At 36.1% G+C, this 20332-nt stretch overlaps 1 protein-coding gene across 3 annotated transcripts; it reads right to left on the reverse strand.

The window, feature by feature from the left end:
* Window positions 1-646: 646 nt before the first annotated feature.
* LOC119260664 (UDP-glucuronosyltransferase 2B31-like) lies at window positions 647-20070 on the reverse strand. 3 transcript variants are annotated; one of them, XM_037529667.1, is made up of 6 exons: window positions 19347-20070; window positions 18316-18464; window positions 14754-14885; window positions 13351-13438; window positions 12195-12414; window positions 647-923 (listed from the first exon to the last, which is right to left on the reverse strand). In XM_037529667.1, exons 1-6 carry the CDS (start codon window positions 20068-20070, stop codon window positions 647-649), a joined length of 1590 nt encoding a protein of 529 aa, XP_037385564.1. The 3 variants fall into 3 exon arrangements, with proteins under 3 accessions (XP_037385564.1, XP_037385563.1, XP_037385565.1); XM_037529666.1 differs by lacking the exon at window positions 647-923 and adding an exon at window positions 10781-11057; XM_037529668.1 differs by lacking the exons at window positions 647-923; window positions 14754-14885 and adding an exon at window positions 10781-11057.
* Between the last annotated feature and the right edge of the window lie 262 nt (window positions 20071-20332).

Here is a 20332-nt window from a genome sequence, read left to right on the forward strand (position 1 = left end):
AAATTATTTATTTATATATACTTTACATCATTGTTCATTTTTGTGCAATGTAATCTTTCTCCTCTCAGGTGTAGTCCCTAAGAATTCCCACCACTAATTCACGCGTGCACCATCACCATAGTCCCTTGTGTTCTTTCCTCCCCTGTTTTGATCCCTTTCCCTCTCCTACAGAATGTCTCTGACTTATAGTTGCCTGTTAACTTTATTCATTTATTTTTATTTTTTTCCTGGTCCCTTATTTGGTTCCCCTATGATCCTCCTGTAAGTGAAACCATCCGATATTCATCTTTTTCCTTCTGACTTATTTCACTGAGTATAATCCCTTCAGCTCCATCCATGTTGCTGTGAATGGCATGAGTTTATCTTTTCAATAATTTTATTTTCTATATTTTACATCATTTTTCATTTTTGTATAATGTAACTCATGCATTTTTATATTTCTTTAGTCTTCTCCAGCTATTTTCTCTTTGGAATGACTTATCTCTAACTCTCAATTGGGTAATAAATCTCTCAAAAACAATTTTGGTCTGAGACATGAAATTAGAAGAAAAAATCAAACATAACAAGAAAAAGGGACACTTATCCCTCAATTCCTTGCAGGAATAAACTAGAGTACCCTGTGTGAGACATACCAACTGAGAAGCAACTATTCCCTTTTGTCCTTTCTGGTTTTGACAAACTTCTGGTAACAAAACAGACAACATTTTGTGATAACATACATAGCAGTTGCCACACAGGCCAGCAGGAACCCGATCACATCCAACGAGTGGTACTGGACCCAGGTGAGGTCATGGGAGGCTGGCAGCAGGTGCTTGGCTCCCTTATTACGCATGGCAAACTCAATCCAGAAGGCCGCTCTATCCAGAGACTTCATTGGCTGATCATGCTGTATCCTTGATAATTTGATAACATTTTCCTTATACCTAGAGAGAAACACAAATTTATAGATATTGGAAAGAAGCTAATTTGCCTAAGATATCATTTCTTAAAAGTTTTTGAAATCCACACATATGAGTCAAAATAAATGTCATTGCAATGAAGTATTTGTTTTATTGGGTCTTCACAGAAGAGCTTCACTTTAAAATTAGAATATTCAGAATGAGAACTATTTCCAAAAGTGAAAATATCATATAAGGAGGGATAATTAAATCTTTTTACCAAGAAAACATACGCGAATATGTCAAAACAAACTTTTAGATTGATCCTTATTGAGCATTTCTAGAATTATCATGTGTGAAATGACTCTTCACTGATTCCCTGTGTTGCTCTCTTTTCTCCCTCTATTGATATTTCCCATAATGCCATCAGAATGACTTTGAAATAAATGTGCAGTGAGGACACACCCCTGCTCAAAATTTCCAACTGTTTCCTATTGCGTTTAGAATTAAATTCAGGAAAAAAAAGTTAATAGGGAGGAAAAGCGGCAGGTCCCAGTAAGAACTGGGACACGGAAGATAAACGGACGACTCCAGCAAACTACCCGAAGAAGAAAGTTGCCATAAAAAAGGACTAAAAGGGAGGAAAGCACAGAACCCTGCTCCCCTCCCCCACCCACAGAGTCGGCACTCTCCGACCAGCTAGAGGAAAACAACAAACTAAAACGACCAACAAGAACGAACTACGCAGCAAGCGGGACTGTGAGTGGAAAGGAACTATTGCAGCCACCACACCCCGTGAACGGGAGCTGCGGAGAACCCTGCAGGATTCGCCACAGTGGTGAGCGAACAGCTCCAGGCGCCATTAGAGAAGAACAAAGAGACTCTGGAGACGCGCACACAACCCGGGCTGGCCAGTAAGCTTGCACGGAAAAGCGGTGCGCTTGGCGAGCTTGAAAAGCAAACGCGGATCGGGATCACGGCTGCCCAGGTCCCCGCGCCTGCGACCTAGGCTTGCGGGGAGACACGCGGAGGCCCACACTGAGTAAGCAGGAAATAGGTGCCCAGGCACGGGAGGGGGTGCAAAAGGCGCCATTCCCGCGCCACTGAACTGGGTTACAGCCCGTGTCCTGGACCTGAGGGCTTTGAACTGAGACCCGGGGCACGAAGTTCGGGGCGTGGGTTCTCCACGACGGTGGGGCACAAGGCAGACACAGCACCCCAAAGCCGTTGAGGTTTACCCTACCATTCCCACTCTGTTCCCTGTCCCACGGGGTGGGGGGGGGCGAAAAACAGCTCCCCAAGGACAATAGGAGAGATCTCTGGCGCCACCTAGTGACCAGAAAAAGAAAGTCACTAATACCCCATAGAACAGGGAAATTTCTTAAGTCTGCTTGAAAAGAGCAGAAGGCTCCCGGAGGAGACAGTGGCCAGCTGGGAAGTTAGCCCACGCCAGGCCCCTTCCGACCAACAGTCTGAGCTCACAGAGGGAACAGGCACCCACGGCCGGGGCAGACCGGGCGAGCAGAAGAGTGTGCCTGAGACCGGATGCTCAGGGACTGAGTCCCGCGTTGCCATTTAAGAACAGGGACATTTCTTCAGTAAAGTCTTCCTGAAACCAGCAGAAAGCTCCCTCAGAAGCCAGAGATGGCTCCTGGAGGAGCTAGAGGGGAGCGGAGATCACCCAATATGACGGCCAGTCCGAGCACCACAGTGTCCCAATGCATACGACAAATTAGAAAACAGACAGTAGGGAGTAGAAGAACCACACGCAACCTAGCAACTCCTCAGGAAAAAAAGCACACCACAAAAACAAAACCACCCCCCAGATGGCAATGACAGTAACTTGGAAGAACTTCTGAACCTTACAGAAAGAGAATTTAAAATTGCCGTGATTAAAAAAATGACAGACTCATAAAGGAAAACAATGATCAGAAGAAGGAAATTCAGTCCCTAAAGAGGGAAGCGAAAGAAACGCAGGGGATCAAAGAATTGATGGAGGAACTAAAGAACTCTGGGAAAAGCAATGAAAGCAGAATAGATGAAATGGAAGAACGAATAAGTATTCTTGAAGACACAGAAATAAAAAGAACCAAAACAGAAAAGGAAAGAGAAGTACGAAGGAAAAAGAACAAAGAGAGACTTCGGGAACTATCTGACTCCATGAGGAAAAGAAATATAAGAGTTATAGGAATTCCAGAAGGAGAGGAGAGAGATGTAGGAACAGAGGAAATATTCCAGGAGATAATTGAAGAGAACTTCTGAAATGTGAAGAAGGAGCTGAAAATTGATATACAAGAAGCAAGAAGAACACCAAACTTCCACGACAAAAGGAAAAATACAGCAAGACACATAACAGTAAAGCTCCAGAGAATCCAGGACAAGGAAAAAATAATGAAGCTGACAAGAGGGAAGAAACAGATAACATTCAAAGGAAAACCAATCAGGCTGACATCAGACTTCTCTGAAGAAACACTACGGGCAAGGAGAGAGTGGAGGGGCATAGTCAACAGACTCCAAGAAAACAGATGCCAACCAAGAATACTCTATCCTGCAAAGCTCTCCTTCCTCTATGAAGAAAGAATAAGGACCTTCCCAGACAAAGAGAAACGCTGGAATTTCATTACGACTAAACCCCCACTACAAAAAATACTACAAGGAATCCTAAAGCCAGAACATCAGAAGGACGAATAACAATGAAAGAAGGACAAAAAGAAAAAGTTATTAAAAGAATAAATAAAATCAAAGGAAAGACAAACACAATGGCAAATACAGATGCTAACATATCAATATTAACCCTAAATGTAAATGGACTAAACTCTTCAATAAAAAGACACAGAGTTGCAGCCTGGATTATGAAACAAAACCCAACCTTTTGCTGTCTCCAGGAAACACATTTAGCTACAAAAGATAAAAATAGGCTCAAAGTTAAAGGATGGAAAACAATCCTACAAGCAAATGGACCAAAAAAGAAAGCAGGAACAGCTATACTTATATCAGATAAAACAGACTTCAAACTCAAAAAAATAAAAAGAGGCCCCAATGGTCACTACATTATGATCAAGGGGACAATAATTCAAGAAGAAATAACACTCATTAACATATACTCACCTAACGAAGGAGCACCACAATATATCAGACAACTGTTGTCCTCTCTGAAAACAGACATCAGAGAAAACACATGTGTAGTGGGAGACTTCAACACACCACTATCAAAAAAGGATAGATCAACAAGACAAAAAATAAGTAAAGAAACTAAAGCTCTAAATAAGGACCTAGAGCATTTGGGCTTAACAGATATCTATAGAACACTAAACCCCCAAAAAACGGAGTACACATTTTTCTCAAGCGCACATGGATCATTCTCCAGGATCGATCACATACTGGGGCACAAGACAAACATCAACAGATACACCAAGATTGAAATCATATCAACCATCTTTTCTGACCATGAAGTCATCAAACTAGAAATAAACCATAAAAAGAAAGCAAGGAACTTTCCTACCTCATGGGGATTAAAAACCACACTACTGGAAGACCACTGGACTAATGAGGAGATCAAAGAAGAAATTGAAAAATTCTTTGAATTGAATGACAAGGACACCAATATCCTAAATGTATGGGATGCAGCAAAAGCAGTAATAAGAGGAAAATATATAGCAATAGAAGCTCACATCAAGAAACAAGAAAGAACTCAAAGAAACAACCTAATCTCGAAGCTCAAATCTAGAAAAAGAACAACAAAATAACCCCAAACCAGTAGAAGAAAAGAAATAATAAAAACCAAAGCAGAAATAAATGAAATTGAAACTAAAAAAACAATCCAAAAGATCAATGAAACCAAGAGCTGGTTCTTTGAAAAAATCAATAAAATAGACAAACCCCTAGCCAGGCTCACAAAGGAAAAAAGGGAGAAAGCACAAATAAACAGGATCAGAAATGAAAGAGGAGAAATCACAACGGACACAGCAGAAATCAAATGAATAATCAGTAACTACTATGAACAGTTATATGGAAACAAGTTCAACAATATAGAGGAGATGGACAAATTCCTACAACTCTACAATCACCCAAAGCTAGATTAAGAAGAAACAGAACACCTAAACAGACCAATTACAATTAGCGAAATTGAAATGGTAATCCAAAACCTCCCCAAAAACTAAAGCCCAGGACCTGATGGATTTACAAATGAATTCTACCAAACATTCAGAGACGAATTAGTGCCTATCCTTCACAAACTCTTCCAAAAAATTGAGAAGGAAGGGACAATACCAAACAAGTTCTATGAAGCCAATATTACACTAATACCAAAACCGAATAAGGACAACACAAAAAAGGAAAACTACAGGCCAATCTCGCTAATGAACACTGATGCAAAAATCCTCAATAAAATTTTAGCTATCAGAATCCAACAATGTATCCATAAGATAATTCACCACGACCAAGTTGGATTCATTCCAGGGACACAAGGATGGTTTAACATCTGAAAATCAATCAACGTTATCCAACACATCAACAAAAAGAAATATAAAAACCATATGATAATATCAATAGATGCTGTGAAAGCTTTCGACAAAGTGCAACACCCATTCATGATAAAAGCCCTTGAAATTCTTGGGATACAAGGAACATACCTCAACATCATAAAGGCCATCTATGACAAGCCAACAGCCAGTATCATTCTCAATGGTGAAAAGCTGAAAGCAATTCCATTAAGATCTGGAACAAGACAAGGATGTCCACTCTCACCACTGCTCTTCGATATAATACTGGAAGTCCTAGCCAGAGCAATAAGACAAGAGAAAGACATCCAAGGAATCCAAATAGGAAAAGAAGAAGTCAAACTATCACTATTTGCAGATGATATGATAATATACATAGAGAACCCCAAAAACTCCACAGAAAAACTAATTCAACTCATCAATCAGTTCAGTAAAGTGGCAGGATACAAAATCAACACACAAAAGTCAGTAGCCTTCCTATACACAAACAATAAATCTGAAGAAAAAGAAATCAAAAAAACCATCCCTTTTATTATCGAAACAAAAAAATCAAATATTTGGGAATAAATCTAACAAAAGAGGTAAAGGACCTATACAAAGAAAACTATAAAATACTGTTAAAAGAAATAGAAGAAGACACAAAGAAATGGAAAGACATCCCCTGCTCAAGGATTGGAAGAATAAACATGATTAAAATGGCCATCCTACCAAAAGCAATCTACAGATTCAATGCTATCCCAATCAAAATTCAATGCTGTTTATCTTTACCTTCACTAGATGTCTTTGATGTGCAAATCACGTAGTGTTTCGACTATATTTCCTTCTATGTATTTTATGGTTTCAGGTCTTATGTCTAGTTCTTTAATCCATTTTGAGATGATTTTTGTGCATGGTGTGAGGTAGTGGTCAAGCTTCATTCTTTTGCATGTAGCGACCCAGTTTTCCCAGCACCATTTATTGAACAAACTTTCTTTGCTCCAATGCATATTCTTTGCTCCTTTGTCAAAGATTAGTTGACCATAAATCTGTGGGTTTATTTCTGGAGTTTCTATTTGATTCCATTGGTCTGTGTGTCTGTTCTTGTTCCAATACCATGCAATTTTGCTGAATATGGGTTTGTAGTATAGTTTGAAGTCTGGGACTGTGATGCCTCCGTTCCCTTCTTCTTCCTTTTTGTTTTTCAGGAGAGCTTTGGCTATTCAGTGTTTTTGGTGATTCCATATGAATTTCATCAATAATTCTATTTCTTTGAAGAATGACATTGAAATATTGATTGGAATAGCATTGAATCTGTATATTGCTTTTGGTTGGATGGCCATTTTGTTGATTTTCATTCTTCCAATCCATGAGCAAGGGATGTCTTTCCATTTCTTTTTGTCTTCTTCTATTTCTTTTAACAGTGTTTTATAGTTTTCTTTGTATAGGTCCTTTATCTTTAAGAGGTAATTTTTTACTCTAACCTAGAGTGTTATTTCTGCATTCAGCTTGGAAATTCTTAAATGGAGAAAAGAGGAGTCTGCTGGCTATATACAACAGCAGAGATGATGAAATGAACCAAAATTGTGATATATCAAATTTTATTCTACTGGTTGTTAATACATCAGTGAGGCAACACAAGGCATCAACAGCATTGATTAACATGAGACCTATAACATAGGATTTCCATCTCCGGTAACAGTGATTCTGATTTTGGAATTCTCCAACAAAACTCCTAATCTGGAGTATAATTTCCATATGTTTCTCTTAGTATTGCTATGTGATGTTAAATCAACTCAGATTCCAGCAAAAATTTTGCTCAGGTGATAAGTAGAAACTGTTTCAGTTAAAAAACTGACAAGTACTCCAAAAGACAGGGAGAATGAGGTTTGTTCTATGAAATGGGAAGCAATTATTTGTATGTCTCATCAATAGAGGTGCATATGATATTTTTTCTAACTCAGGTGATTTCAGGTTCACTCCTTGTAATCCTCTCTTTTCTTACTCATATCTTAGTCATTGTGTTTGGCTCAGGTACATGGAAACAGCTCGGTAAAGCTTGGCTATTCTTTATCTGAATAGTAAACTGAACAGTAAACTGAACTCACCAGGCTAGTTCCAAAAGTTTTAGAGGAGAGAGGCGTGGATTACTGACAAGCCAATATTGCATGATACCTTCAAACTTTATCACTTTCTGCTTAAGGTTACAGTTAATATTTAATCCTTTGATGACATCTGTACTGTGGCATGTACTATGCCCTCAGAATTCTTGCATGGAAAAGGGAAGAAAGGATAGAGCAGAATTTTGTTTCTGATACTTCCCCAAATACCATTATAACAGCAAATCTACACTTTGTGCCCCTTAACTATATTTAATTTCAATTACAAAGTTAATGCCAGGTGATTATTATAAAAAATGTCCTTCTTACTGCTTAAATCCCTGTCATGTATATTTTGGTTTGAGCTTATGGGGGAGATAAAGCAGAACCATCTTTATAATTTGGCATGCCTGCATAAATCCACATGTACTGCAGAGTTAATGGTCACATTTAGTTGTTGTCCACTATGAAGATACTTTATTTAACCTTTTGTGGTATCTGCCTATGCAATCGCATTTGCTCTTTCTTCTGGCATGTTACTGACCATTGAGCCCAGAGTAAACACCACAATATCATTTTCTCCAGAGCTCTGTGCCAACTCTTCCATTTCCTGTGAAGAAAAATTTGCTGATCACAAAGGAGCAACAGCACAGCAATTGTGCTAGGAGGATTGCTCAAATTGCTAAGGAGAGACCATCATGGACTTTAGAAATTACTAGGATAGTGTCTTTTACAAAAAGTGCAAAATTAAAGTAACATAATATTTACATTTTAACAGTAGCTAACATTTTAGATTAATGGATAAGTATATTCCCATTATTGTGTAATAATTAGCAGATTTTTTTCATCTTACTAAACTGAAATTCTAGAGCCATTACATAAGAATTCTCTTTAACCATTCCCTGGTAACCTTCACTGTGCTCTCTGTTTCTGTGAATTTGCCTCCTGTAGAAAGTTCATGTATTTGGAATCATACAGTATTTGTCTTTGTGGGAATGGCTGATTTCACTCAACAGTTGTCCTCAAAGTTCATATAACATTTTGTGTGTACAACAGTGTTTCTCAACTCATCGACTTTGCATATTTAGGTTGCTTCAACTTTTTGACCACTGTGAGTAAGACTGATCTGAAGATGAATATGCAACAACCTTATGGAGATCCTGCTTTGAGCTCAAGTCCCTTTAATGTACACAAAGGAGTGGAATTGCTGGGGTGTATGGTAATTCTGTTTTCAGCTTTGGAGGAACCCTCACTTGTTCTTATTGGTTATTATTACAGTCAGCACACAGGACTGAGGAGGAGAAGCTGTTAGACAATATAGACCCAGACTCTTCTTTCACCCCATTTTAATCGCTAATGTAGATTCTGGAAGGAAGACACACAGCAAGATATTAACTCTTTAATTCCTTATGGTGATCAGTCAACTAAATCACTTATATTTATTCTATGTTATTTTCCTAAGGAATTAGTTATTGACTTTTCTATATTTTATTTCCCTGAATATGAGCACTAAGAAAAAGTTAATTATGTCCATGACTTTATCTTTCAGCACTGTAATCCTTTAATTCTTCCCTTAAATTTGTTTTAATTTCCCAAATACTTTACCTAAATAATTTCTTAATGTTTTGCTATTAGTAATTGCAAATATACAAAGACTCTGGTATGGGAATTTCCATTTTCCAGTATATAGTCATAAGAGTCTTGTGTGTGCACCCTCCATAAGTGTTGAAATGCAGAGGGCCCAAAGTCTTCCAGAGATTCAATAAAACTGCACTAATATCTTTATATTCCTTCTTTTTTTTTTTAATTTTTTTTATATATTCCTTCTTTTTAAAGTTGTTAATTTTTCTCTTTACAATTTTGACCAACTCTTCAATTACAAAAATATAATTTCCAATAGCAATAATTTTAGTTAGGCTACTTTTTGAAAATAAATGTTCTGACCATTAATCTATAAAAGTACAGAACTTTTGAAGTTCACCTTTATTCTTGACTTTTGCACAAGTGTCCTCAGTACCCTTACTACATTATATTATCTTTACCAATAAGATTTATACTTTCATATGTTTTCATTTGAACAATTAGCACTCTTTTGCTTAAACCTAAATAAGTTCCTTTAACATTTGTTGGAAGCCCTGTTTATAGGCCAGGCCTGACATTACTTGCCAGGGAGACTCTTTGTAATTACTTCAAAAATGAAGGTCAGTTTTGCCAGTAGACTGCTCTTGGCGGCAACTATTTTTCTTTCATCTTTTTGAAATTATTATGCTGATAATTTTTTTTAAGCTGGTTCTTTCTAACCTGTAAAGTTTCTGAAATATCAGATAGTATTATGGGGGTTCCCTTACATGTAACAAGTTTTTTTCTCCTTGGTGTAAGATTTTCTCCTTGTCTTTAACATTTGACCCATTAACTGTATTGTTGTGTAGTAAGTTTCATTGAGTTCAGGTAGAAAACCTAAAATGTTCCCCAAGAGGATCAATATCAGGGACTTTTCTGGGACAAGTAGAGGAAGATATGTTAGTAGTATAAAACGTGCATTGATTAGTATTAGCAACTTCAGTAATTACTAGTTCGTGACTATATGTAATTGGCAACATATGCTTTAGAAAAGATGAAAAGGGAAATTAACTGATTCTGTCCTTCAGCTGAAAGTGCATATTTATCAGTGCTCATGATTTGAATGATTTCTTAAACATTTGTTTGCTTGATATCTTCTTAAAACAATTTATTTTGGCACTGGCTAGATATCTTTAATGCAGTTCAAGGACAAGATAATGCTATTACTCTCATATGAATGTCTGGTTTTACTTTGAGATGGCTTCCCAGATATCAATATTTTTATCACTTATGTAATGTCATTAATATCTTTGTGGTTTTCTTGTTCTTTCATTTGGAACATATCCCTCTATTTCTTCACTTTTCTTAATTCTCTGTTGGTTTCCATGCATTAGATGAAATAACCACCTTTTACTGTCTTGTAGGCATGGCCTCATATAGGATACAACCTTAGTTAGGTTGTCCCTCAAATTTTTATGATTATCAAAATAGTTCATTTTATTTTTAGGGTTCAAAGAAATAGTGAGTTTGTGCCAAGATTTATCAGTGTCTCCAAGGAGAAGAATTCAGCTGGCACCTAAACTCAGTTTGACCGGAAATCACACACTCAAGGAAAAGTTTTTAAAAATGCAACTAATTCTCTTTCATGGGATAACTGCATGACGGGAGTTTCTCTAAACTCCATTTATTTTGAACCTTAGTGTGATAATTAAAATGCTGTTTTATTGTCCCTTATGTGAGATATATCAGCCTTAGGACACAGAAACGACTATTCCCTTTTGTCCTTTCCTGTTTTGACAATCTTCCGGCAACAAAACAGACAACATTTTGCTGTGATATACACAGCAGTTGCCACACAGGCCAGCAGGAACCCGATCACATCCAACGAGTGGTACTGGACCCAGGTGAGGTCATGGGAGGCTGGCCGCAGGTGCTTGGCTCCCTTATTACGCATGACAAACTCGATCCAGAAGACAGCTCGATCCAGAGGCTTCATTGGCTGATCATGCTGTATCCTTGATAATTTCATGATATTTTCTTTATATCTAGGGAGAAACAAAATTTATACATATCGGAAGGGAGCTATTTTGCCTAAGCATGTCATTTTCTGAACCATTTTTTCAAAGGTCATACATATAATCCAAAATAAATGTCATAGATTTGGATATGAAGGTGAAATATAAGGTGGGATGTTAAGACTTTTCTATCAGATGAAATGTTATGATTTAAAGTAGAATCATACATAATGCTTATGAAACATTTATAGAAGCTTATGTCATCGTGGATGAAATCACTCAATAGTTTCTGTGCTTAACTCATCTCTTGTCTCTAGATTTTGCCCCTTCAGATTACGACACTCTCTCCTCAACATTTCCATTTGACTTCTCATCACGTTAAAATAATTATGGTGTTTGGACTGAAGTATTTTGCATGTTCATACCAAATGGTTTCTTTTAATATTTTGTTTCATGTACACTGTGATATAGGAGGGGTGGTTTTCTGGCTGTTCATTGAAATTACCCTAATATCTCACTGTAGAAAGAAACCAGCTGTAATACAGAAATCATTTCAAATGATTCTGATCATATGAAAAAGCCAGATTAGGGCAACTAGGGACAGAAAATAGAATAATGGTTGTGTAAGAGAGAGGTATGGAGACCGACTTCTAAGTTATGTAAGAAATTTTTAGGTATGTTGAAAATGTTCTATACTTGATGGTTTATACAGTTTATACTGATAGTTTAACAACTCTGTAATATACTATATTTACTTGAAATTCATATGTAAATTATTGATTTTTATTATATATAAATTGTATCTATAAAATCTGCTAAAATAGTAACAAAAAATCATATTTTGGTCTAAAGTAGATTTATACTTTCTGAAATTTTAGGTACAGACCTCAAATAGAGCTTCAAGTTCTTCATATTTTCCTGTGTTTCCTATAAACTTTTACAATTACCTATGTAATTAAGCATTTGCTCGTGTAGAAAATTGTTGCATAATTATTTACCCATTCACTCAAGCAGAATCAAAATGAAACTTTGAAATTAATGTCTGATTAAAAATTAAAATGGATTTGATAGGTTATATTATCTTAATAGTTGCATACTTATTAAAAAAGGGATGAAACATTAATAATAATATTTGTTAACACTACTGAGAAAAATTCTGATACTCACGAGGGGTCATTAATAACTGTCCTCAGTGCATTGAGCAAATCTGTGCTTGACATTTTTTGAAAATCCAATGCAACAGCTGCTCCCTTGTATGTCATATGAGCAATGTTATCAGGTTGATCTGCAAACAAGGGAATGCCCACCATCGGGATGCCATGGTAGATCGCTTCAAAGATGCCGCTGGCTCCACCATGGGTTATAAAAGCCTTGGTTTTTGGATGACCTAAATGGGTTAATTTCAAGAAATTAATTTTAATTCTGAGGGAAAAATGAGAGTCAAACAATTTGGAGACTGAGTGTGGCATTGTTTTCTCCAGAACAGATTATTATTCACATAAAATTCATTAATAACTTTCCTATCTCAAACAAGAGTACTTAAGGTTATTTTCCCCCAGCACCAACTTTCTATGGTCTTCACTCTTTCTCCCTCTCAGCTCCCTTTTAACTTTAGAGCCTTCACTTAGTTTATTAGTGTCTATCGATTTGAAGGAATATAGCTGTTTGCTATGTAAGCCAATGTTTGTCTTTCGGACTTGCTTTACACTATACACAATTTCTTAGAGATCCTCCCATTTTGCCATACATCCCCAGCATTTGATCTTTCCTTATGTCTGATTACTCTGCCATCCTGTGGATCTACCAGTCTTTGTCATCAATCTTGTGTCAGTGGACTTCAGGATGTTTCCCAGGGCTACATTCAGTAAATAATAAGAAATAAACATTATAGAACATATGATTTTTTGGTTTCAGTTTCTTTGGAGAAATGTCCTAGTGTGAAGTGGATCTTAGGATATTTCCATTTTTTTTTCTTTCCATTTTTGATTTTAAGATAAAATCAGACTGCTTTCCATAATGGCTTCAGCAATTTACATTCCTACAAACAGTTCATAGGACCACTTGTTTCTCCACATGCTCTCCACCACTCTTGCTGGGATTCTTTTTACCTGTAAACTTTTCACAGGTATCAGATGATATCTCATTGTGGTTTTAACCTGTATCTCCGTATTAAAAGTTATAATGAACATTATTTTTAATGATGTTTTATCACTCTGGGTATCTTTCTTGGTGAATTGTTTGTTCAGATATGCCGCACACTTATTGTCAGAATGGTTGAACTTACTCTAATTTCAGTGGTTTCTTTTTTTCCCCAGAATCTTACCAAGAAGGTCATTTTGGGGGAGCCATTTATACAGCCGAGTGTTTGCCCCTAAGGTAGCTGGCTTCTTGCCATCAAATCTCCATAGAACCTGGTAGGGTAAAGAATGTATCTTATTCCAAGAGTAAAGTTTACAAGTTATAATATGTTTGAATTCTAAAGACATTCGGAGATCATCAAGTCTAACACCATTCATTCACACATATGCATTAGATGTTAAAACTGAGAAATGTTAAAACACTAATAGTTATGCACACTTTTTTTTATATTCATGAAAGTATGCATCCTATCATGGCCCTTCACACAGGGGAAACAACAATTGGGATTATTAAAATTATAAAAATTAAAGACATTTTAGACATATATAATATCGTTCAGAATGTGTTGGAAATCAGTAAGATCTTTGAATTTAATTTCTGATTTATTTAATTACTCTCAAAATTCCAACGTAACATTAACCTATTTATTTCTTTCTAAGTGTCTAAGAGCGAGTATTTTGTTTTAACTTGTTCACTAGGCTACATTGATAAAGATTTGTATCATTTAGTTTACAAAAGGGTAGCAAAGTAATTCCATAATCAAGAGAAATAATAATGGTGTTTACAGATAACTTACTAATAATGTAAATAATCTCTGATTAGGAAGTACATTGAGGTACTTTTAGATCTCTGGCTATTAAGCACTTCATGAAGCCAGGACATGGTGTTTTTAACTTTGGAAATTCATTTAGTGTGAAAAGGAAAGTCTGTTTTCATTATGTAAAATAAATACAATTTTATTATATAAAATCAAAATATAGTTATTGAAAAAATCCAAATTGTGATGATGCCATTTTTTTAAAGTGACTATTAGCATATTAAGCAATGCACTATCAAACCTAGACCTAGATTAATCTGAGACCTTAGCCATCACTTCTCTAAAGACCCGGGTAACAGCACACTGAATGGTGCAATTTCAAATATAGGGGAAAAAAGACCGGACTTTGCCCACAAACATCCACTGCATAATTACCTCTCCTGCTTTATCAATTTATACTTAACATATTGAAATTTAACTTCTTGCTGGTAGCACTTGCATTGTGTACTTGCCTTCAGAAGTCCCAAAGGAAACAGCAGGTGACAATGCATTATATGGCTATTTCTGTACCTGCCCACAAAACCTTCATAATGTAAACTTGCAGTTACCTTTTAAATATATTTTATTCTGATCACAATATTAATGCCAAATTATTATCACTCAAAAAAAAAAACCCACTGTGCATTTAGCACCTGCCATGCATATTTTGTTTGAAGTGATATCCAAGAAAAAAAAAATGGAGCTACATGATTGTTTACTTATCCTGCAAGAAATATCTTTACAAAATGCACACACATGGAGGTTGTCCACATGAAGTGACTTTATCTAACCTTTTGAGGAATCTGGGCCAGGGCCGATGCAATCACATTGGCTCTCTCTTCTGGCATGTTACTGACCACCGAGCCCAGAGAAAACACGACAATACCATTTTCTCCAGAGCTCTGTGCAAACTCTTCCATTTCCTGTGAAGAAAGAAATTGTTCATCATAAAGGACTAGCATCATAGCAAACATTATTAAGTCATTGCCTAAATAACTCTAGAGTTCAACTAGAAATTATTCCAACAAATTATTCTAACATACGTTAGACATGATGCACCTTTCAAAAACTGGTAAAATTTATGTAAGGTAACTTTTACCATTCCAATCATTCCTAAGTTTATAGATCAGTGGTAAGTAAATTCTCTTTGTGTTGTGACCAATTTCAGAACTGTTTCATCTTGCAAAACTGAATTTCTAGAACCATTAAACATTAATCCACTTCCCTTTTCACTACTCTGCTACCAACTATCATTTTACTGCCAGTTTCTACTAATTTGGCTATTTTATTTATTTACTTATTTTAATTTTTATATTCCCCATAAATTGCAACATCCTTATTTTGACCCCAAACCCTCCTTTCCCCGCACCCCCCTCCATAGTGTATCTCTAGTTCACAGTTGTTTGTTGATTTTGATTTTTTCTTTCTTATAGTTATTCTTTTTCCTGGTCTTTTATTTAGGTTTTCTAGATTCCTGCTGTCAGTGAGAACTTCTGGGTTTTTTCTTTTTCTTTCTGGCTTATTTTGCTGGGCATGATCCCTTCCAGTGCCATCCATGTTGCTGAAAATTACATGTGTTTATCTTTTTTGAATGCTGAGTAATATTCCACGGTGTAAGATCTGGAACAAGACAAGGATGTCCACTCTCACCACTGCTTTTCAATATAATACTGGAAGTCCTAGCCAGAGCACTAAGACAAGAGAAAGACATCCAAGGAATCCAAATAGGAAAAGAAGAAGTCAAACTATCACTATTTGCATATGATATGATAATATACATAGAGAACCCCGAAATCTCCACAGAAAAACTAATTCAACTCATCAATCAGTTCAGTAAAGTGGCAGGATACAAAATCAACATGCAAAAGTCAGTAGCCTTCCTATACACAAACAATAAATCTGAAGAAGAAGAAATAAAAAAAAAAACATTTATTATTGAAACAAAAAAAAAATCAAATATTTGGGAATAAATCATCTAACAAAAGAGGTAAAGGACCTATACAAAGAAAACTATAAAACACTGTTAAAAGAAATAGAAGAAGACACAAAGAAATGGAAAGACCTCCCCTGCTCATGGATTGGAAGAATAAACATTATTAAAATGGCCATCCTACCAAAAGCAATATACAGATTCAATGCTATTCCAATCAAAATTTCAATGACATTCTTCAAAGAAATAGAACAATTATTGATGAAATTCATATGGAATCACCAAAAACCCCGAATAGCCAAAGCTCTCCTGAAAAAAAAAAGAAGGAACTTCTTTTTTTGAAGTCTATAGTACAGACTTCAACTTTATTACAAAGCCATTATCATCAAAGCTGCATGGTATTGGAACAAGAACAGACACACAGACCAATGGAATCAAATAGAAACTCCAGAAATAAACCCAGAGATTTATGGTCAACTAGTATTTGACAAAGGAGCAAAGAATATGCATTGGAGCAAAGAAAGTTTGTTCAATAAATGGTGCTGGGAAAACTGGGTCGCTACATGCAAAAGAATGAAGCTTGACCACTACATCACACCACACACAGAAATCAACTCAAAATGGATTAAAGAACTAGACGTAAGACCTGAAACCATAAAATACATAGAAGGAAATATAGGCGAAACACTACGTTATATGCACATGAAAGACATCTTTGCAGACACATCACCCAAAGCAGTGATAGTGAAGGCAAAGATAAACAGCTGGGACTACATCAAATTAAAGAGCTTCTGCACAGCAAAAGAGACAATAACAAAAACAAAGATAACCCCCACCAACTGGGAGAACATTTTTGCACACAACACTAATGATAAAGGACTGATCACAAAAATCTGCAAAGAGCTGATGAGACTCAACAACAACAAAGAAAATAATCCAGTCCAAAAATGGGCAGAAGAGCTAAAAAGAAACTCTGAAGAGGAAATGCAAATGGCTAACAGCCATATGAAAAAATGTTCAACATCACTTATAATCAGGGAAATGCAAATCAAAACTATCATGAGATACCATCTCACACCAGTGAGAATGGCACATATTAAAAAAAACTAGCAACAACAAATGTTGGAGAGGGTGTGGAGAAAAAGGAACTCTTCTGCACTGTTGGTGGGAGTGCAAACTGGTCCAACCACTATGGAGAGCTGTGTGGAGATTTCTGGACCTACTAAACATAGAGCTTCCATATGATCCAGCAATTCCACACCTAGGTATTTACCCAAAGGACACAGAAACATCCATTACAAAGAACACCTGCACCCCTATGTTTAAAGCAGCTCTATTTACAATAGCTAAGCTTTGGAAACAGCCAAATGCCCAAAAATAGATGACTGGATCAAGAAGATGTGGTACATATATACCATGGAATATTACTCAGCATTCAAAAAAGATAAACACATGCCATTTGCAGCAACATGGATGGCGCTGGAAGGGATCATGATCAGCGAAATAAGCCACAATGAAAAAGAAAAATACCGGATGGTCTCACTTATAGCAGGAATCTAGAAAACTTAAATAAGGGACAAGGAACATGAATAACTATAAGAAAGTGAAAATCAAAATCAACAAAAAACTATGAACCAGAGACACTTTTTGGGGGGTGGAGGGCGGAAGTGGAGGGATTGGTTTCAGAATAGGGGGGTTGCAATTATATGGGGAATATAAAAATAAAATTTATTATTTAAAAAAAAAGACTGAATATAACTTGCCTCGTACTCTAGACCTTGCGAGAGTTGCCCAATATCGTTAAATTTTGCAATCAAAACAGTACAGTTAACCCTTGAATATATTAGTCTTATTTCCTGACATTTACAAAGGCCCAGGATGTCTTCAAGATGGTAAAATATTTCAGTAAAGGACACCCATTTTTAATTATGCATTTGTGCATATGATATCAATTTAAAATGCTTCCCTTTACAAGAAATATCCTCTATGCTAATAGACTTCTTTTCAAATTTATAGTATGGTGTGTTTTCAGGTATTAGTAGCAGAGGTAGTTTGATATTTGTTCTATATGTAGAATTTATGGTGTTTATTTTTAGTAGTGTACATTTCCTCTCATTTGTCAGTCTCTCTGATGTGGGGAACCATGATCTGCAATGGTACTTAAGCAAGATTTTGCAAAAACCGGGTGTGTGGTAACAAACACCTGCTCAAATGGTCTAGGCAATCCCCTCTATATTCTGAGATATCAAGCCATGAATCTCAGATGAGAATTGTTTAATGCTACAGTGAGAGGAAATTAAATCTTGGATTTGGCAAAAGGTATTGTGGGGATGCACATTCTTAGTGGGAAGGAATGGCTTCCTTTTAAGCTAGAATATTGTTGAAGAATTTCAAAGCAAATGAAACAAGCAAGGATAGGTTACCTTAGGCAGGGGTTTGGCAGGTTTGCAGTGGTATCCTCCAACAAACTCAAAATTTGGTAAGAGTGGGTGAGAATACCAAAAATCCCAATAATTTCTAACAAGCCATATATCAGCTTTCTCCATCAACTCAAATAATGTAGTAGGTCTTCCTGAAGGAAAAAAGCAACCAAAGTAGATGAAATGAGAATATTTTAATATCTGAATGTCAATATATATGGCAATTTTTGAAAGTAGTTCGTAATCATTACAAAATTCAATTACAGGTCTGAGTTTACAATTCTGCCCATAGCTCAATTTTCACATAAGCAGACTGAGGAAAAATCAGAGGAAACAATCTCCTCGATGCTCCATAGAATGCTGTGTGAGAAATACGTAACTTCTCCTTCTAATGTGTAGTGAATGAAAGTCTCAATGTCTTTCCAAATGATGAACAAGAATGCATTACTCGAATATATAAGGGATAAAAAGATACAGTGTAGAGGATATTTTGGCAGTAAAAGGATTATTTTAAATAAAATCAATACATATTACTATAAATTGTCAAAACCCATAGATTGCACAACACCATTACACTGGATTGTGAAGTTTGTAGGAGTGTGATATGTAGGGTCATCAATTTTAACATATTAATCACTATTCTTGAACTTCTGTTGAGCATTCTATGCAGAATATATGCAGGACTTATTTACAATGTCTGCAATCAAAATTCTGGAACTTGAAAATTGTCTATAAAATAATGTATGTTACAAACACAATAAGCAAAAATGGATATGATATTGCAAGAGATACAGTGTTTAATTTGAGTTTCCTGAATCTCTAAGGTGTTTCACAATAGTCATGGATCACAAGGCTCAAAATTACCCTGCATTTTCAATCTGTCCCGTAATAGTTGTGAGATTGATCATTCTTATTATTACTCATCACTGTACTTCTAAAAGACAAATCCCTCTCACCATACAGTTATAAAATAGTACCCTCCAAGGTGCTATTATAGATAAGATATTACTCTATAAATTTAAAACTAGACTTACCGAGTACTTCACTATAAAGCTCATTCCATGGCTTCTCATTTATTGTTTGGAACCAAAAGTCAAAGTAGAGCACATATATCATATTTTTTACCCTCTCTAAGAATGTCATTTTATCACTTAATTCTGACAAAACAACTGGTACATATGATGGTGGCAGTGGAAGTTTTCCAATATGCTTTTCAAATTGATTTCCAGGTGTGAAGCGAATACTGTACACAAATGGTACATTAAGGAGCTCTGCCAGCAGCTCACCACAGGGTCCCACAGCATCAGAGAAAACCATATCAAATTTTGATTCTTGGAGTTTTTTTATAAGTTTCTTGTTCTTGACTACATCTCTACAGAGCTGGTGAAAAGCATCAAAAAAATTCCAAACGAGACCTTGCATTTTTGAAAAATATGTCCAAAAGGAGTTTTTAGGCAACTCATATGTCCAATCAGTCACTAATTGATTGAACACACCTTCAAACTCAGTTTTAGAGAAAGATGTAGGATAAATCTCAAATTTAATGGCAGATGGTTTGCTGTGATCAACAAGAATGGAAACTGGAGTTGTCAGAACAACCACTTCGTGACCTCTCTCAATAAGTTCATCCAGGACTGTTTTCATTGTTATCCAAAGACTGTATTCCGCGGGCCACACCAGCACCTTGCCACAACTCCCAGAGCTAAAGTAAAAGGCCAGCTGAAGCAGCAGAAAAACTGAAGTCCATTTCACAGACATCCTGGTGAAATGTGGTGCTTCTTTTAAAAACAGCTTTTCTTTCTCATTGCTCATGTTTATATCCAAGAAAAATAAATCACAAAGTTAAACTGTAACTGCACACCTCAAAGTCAATAGATAGTGTTAACAATCAGAACGTTTTGTGGTATGTGGCGAAATCAAAAGTACAAACAAAGTGAACATTGGGTTGCAAAACTATATATGAAACTATATATGCTTGTATACAAACAAAGCGAACTTGTTCGGGTTCAGTGTCTGTTTG

This window comes from Talpa occidentalis, unplaced genomic scaffold (genome assembly GCF_014898055.3).
Source record: "Talpa occidentalis isolate TD23 unplaced genomic scaffold, MPIMG_talOcc4v2.1 talOcc4.6, whole genome shotgun sequence".
Lineage (NCBI taxonomy): Eukaryota > Metazoa > Chordata > Mammalia > Eulipotyphla > Talpidae > Talpa > Talpa occidentalis.

Coding starts and splice junctions, on each gene's coding strand:
- LOC119260664 (XM_037529667.1), bottom strand. CDS start 20,070: ATGTCTGTGAAATGGACTTCAGTTTTTCTGCTGCTTCAGCTGGCCTTT. Junction 13,439..14,753: donor TGGCCCAGATTCCTCAAAAG/GTTAGATAAAGT, acceptor TTACCCTACCAG/GTTCTATGGAGATTTGATGG. Junction 924..12,194: donor ACAGTTATTAATGACCCCTC/GTGAGTATCAGA, acceptor GTTTCTCTCTAG/GTATAAGGAAAATGTTATCA.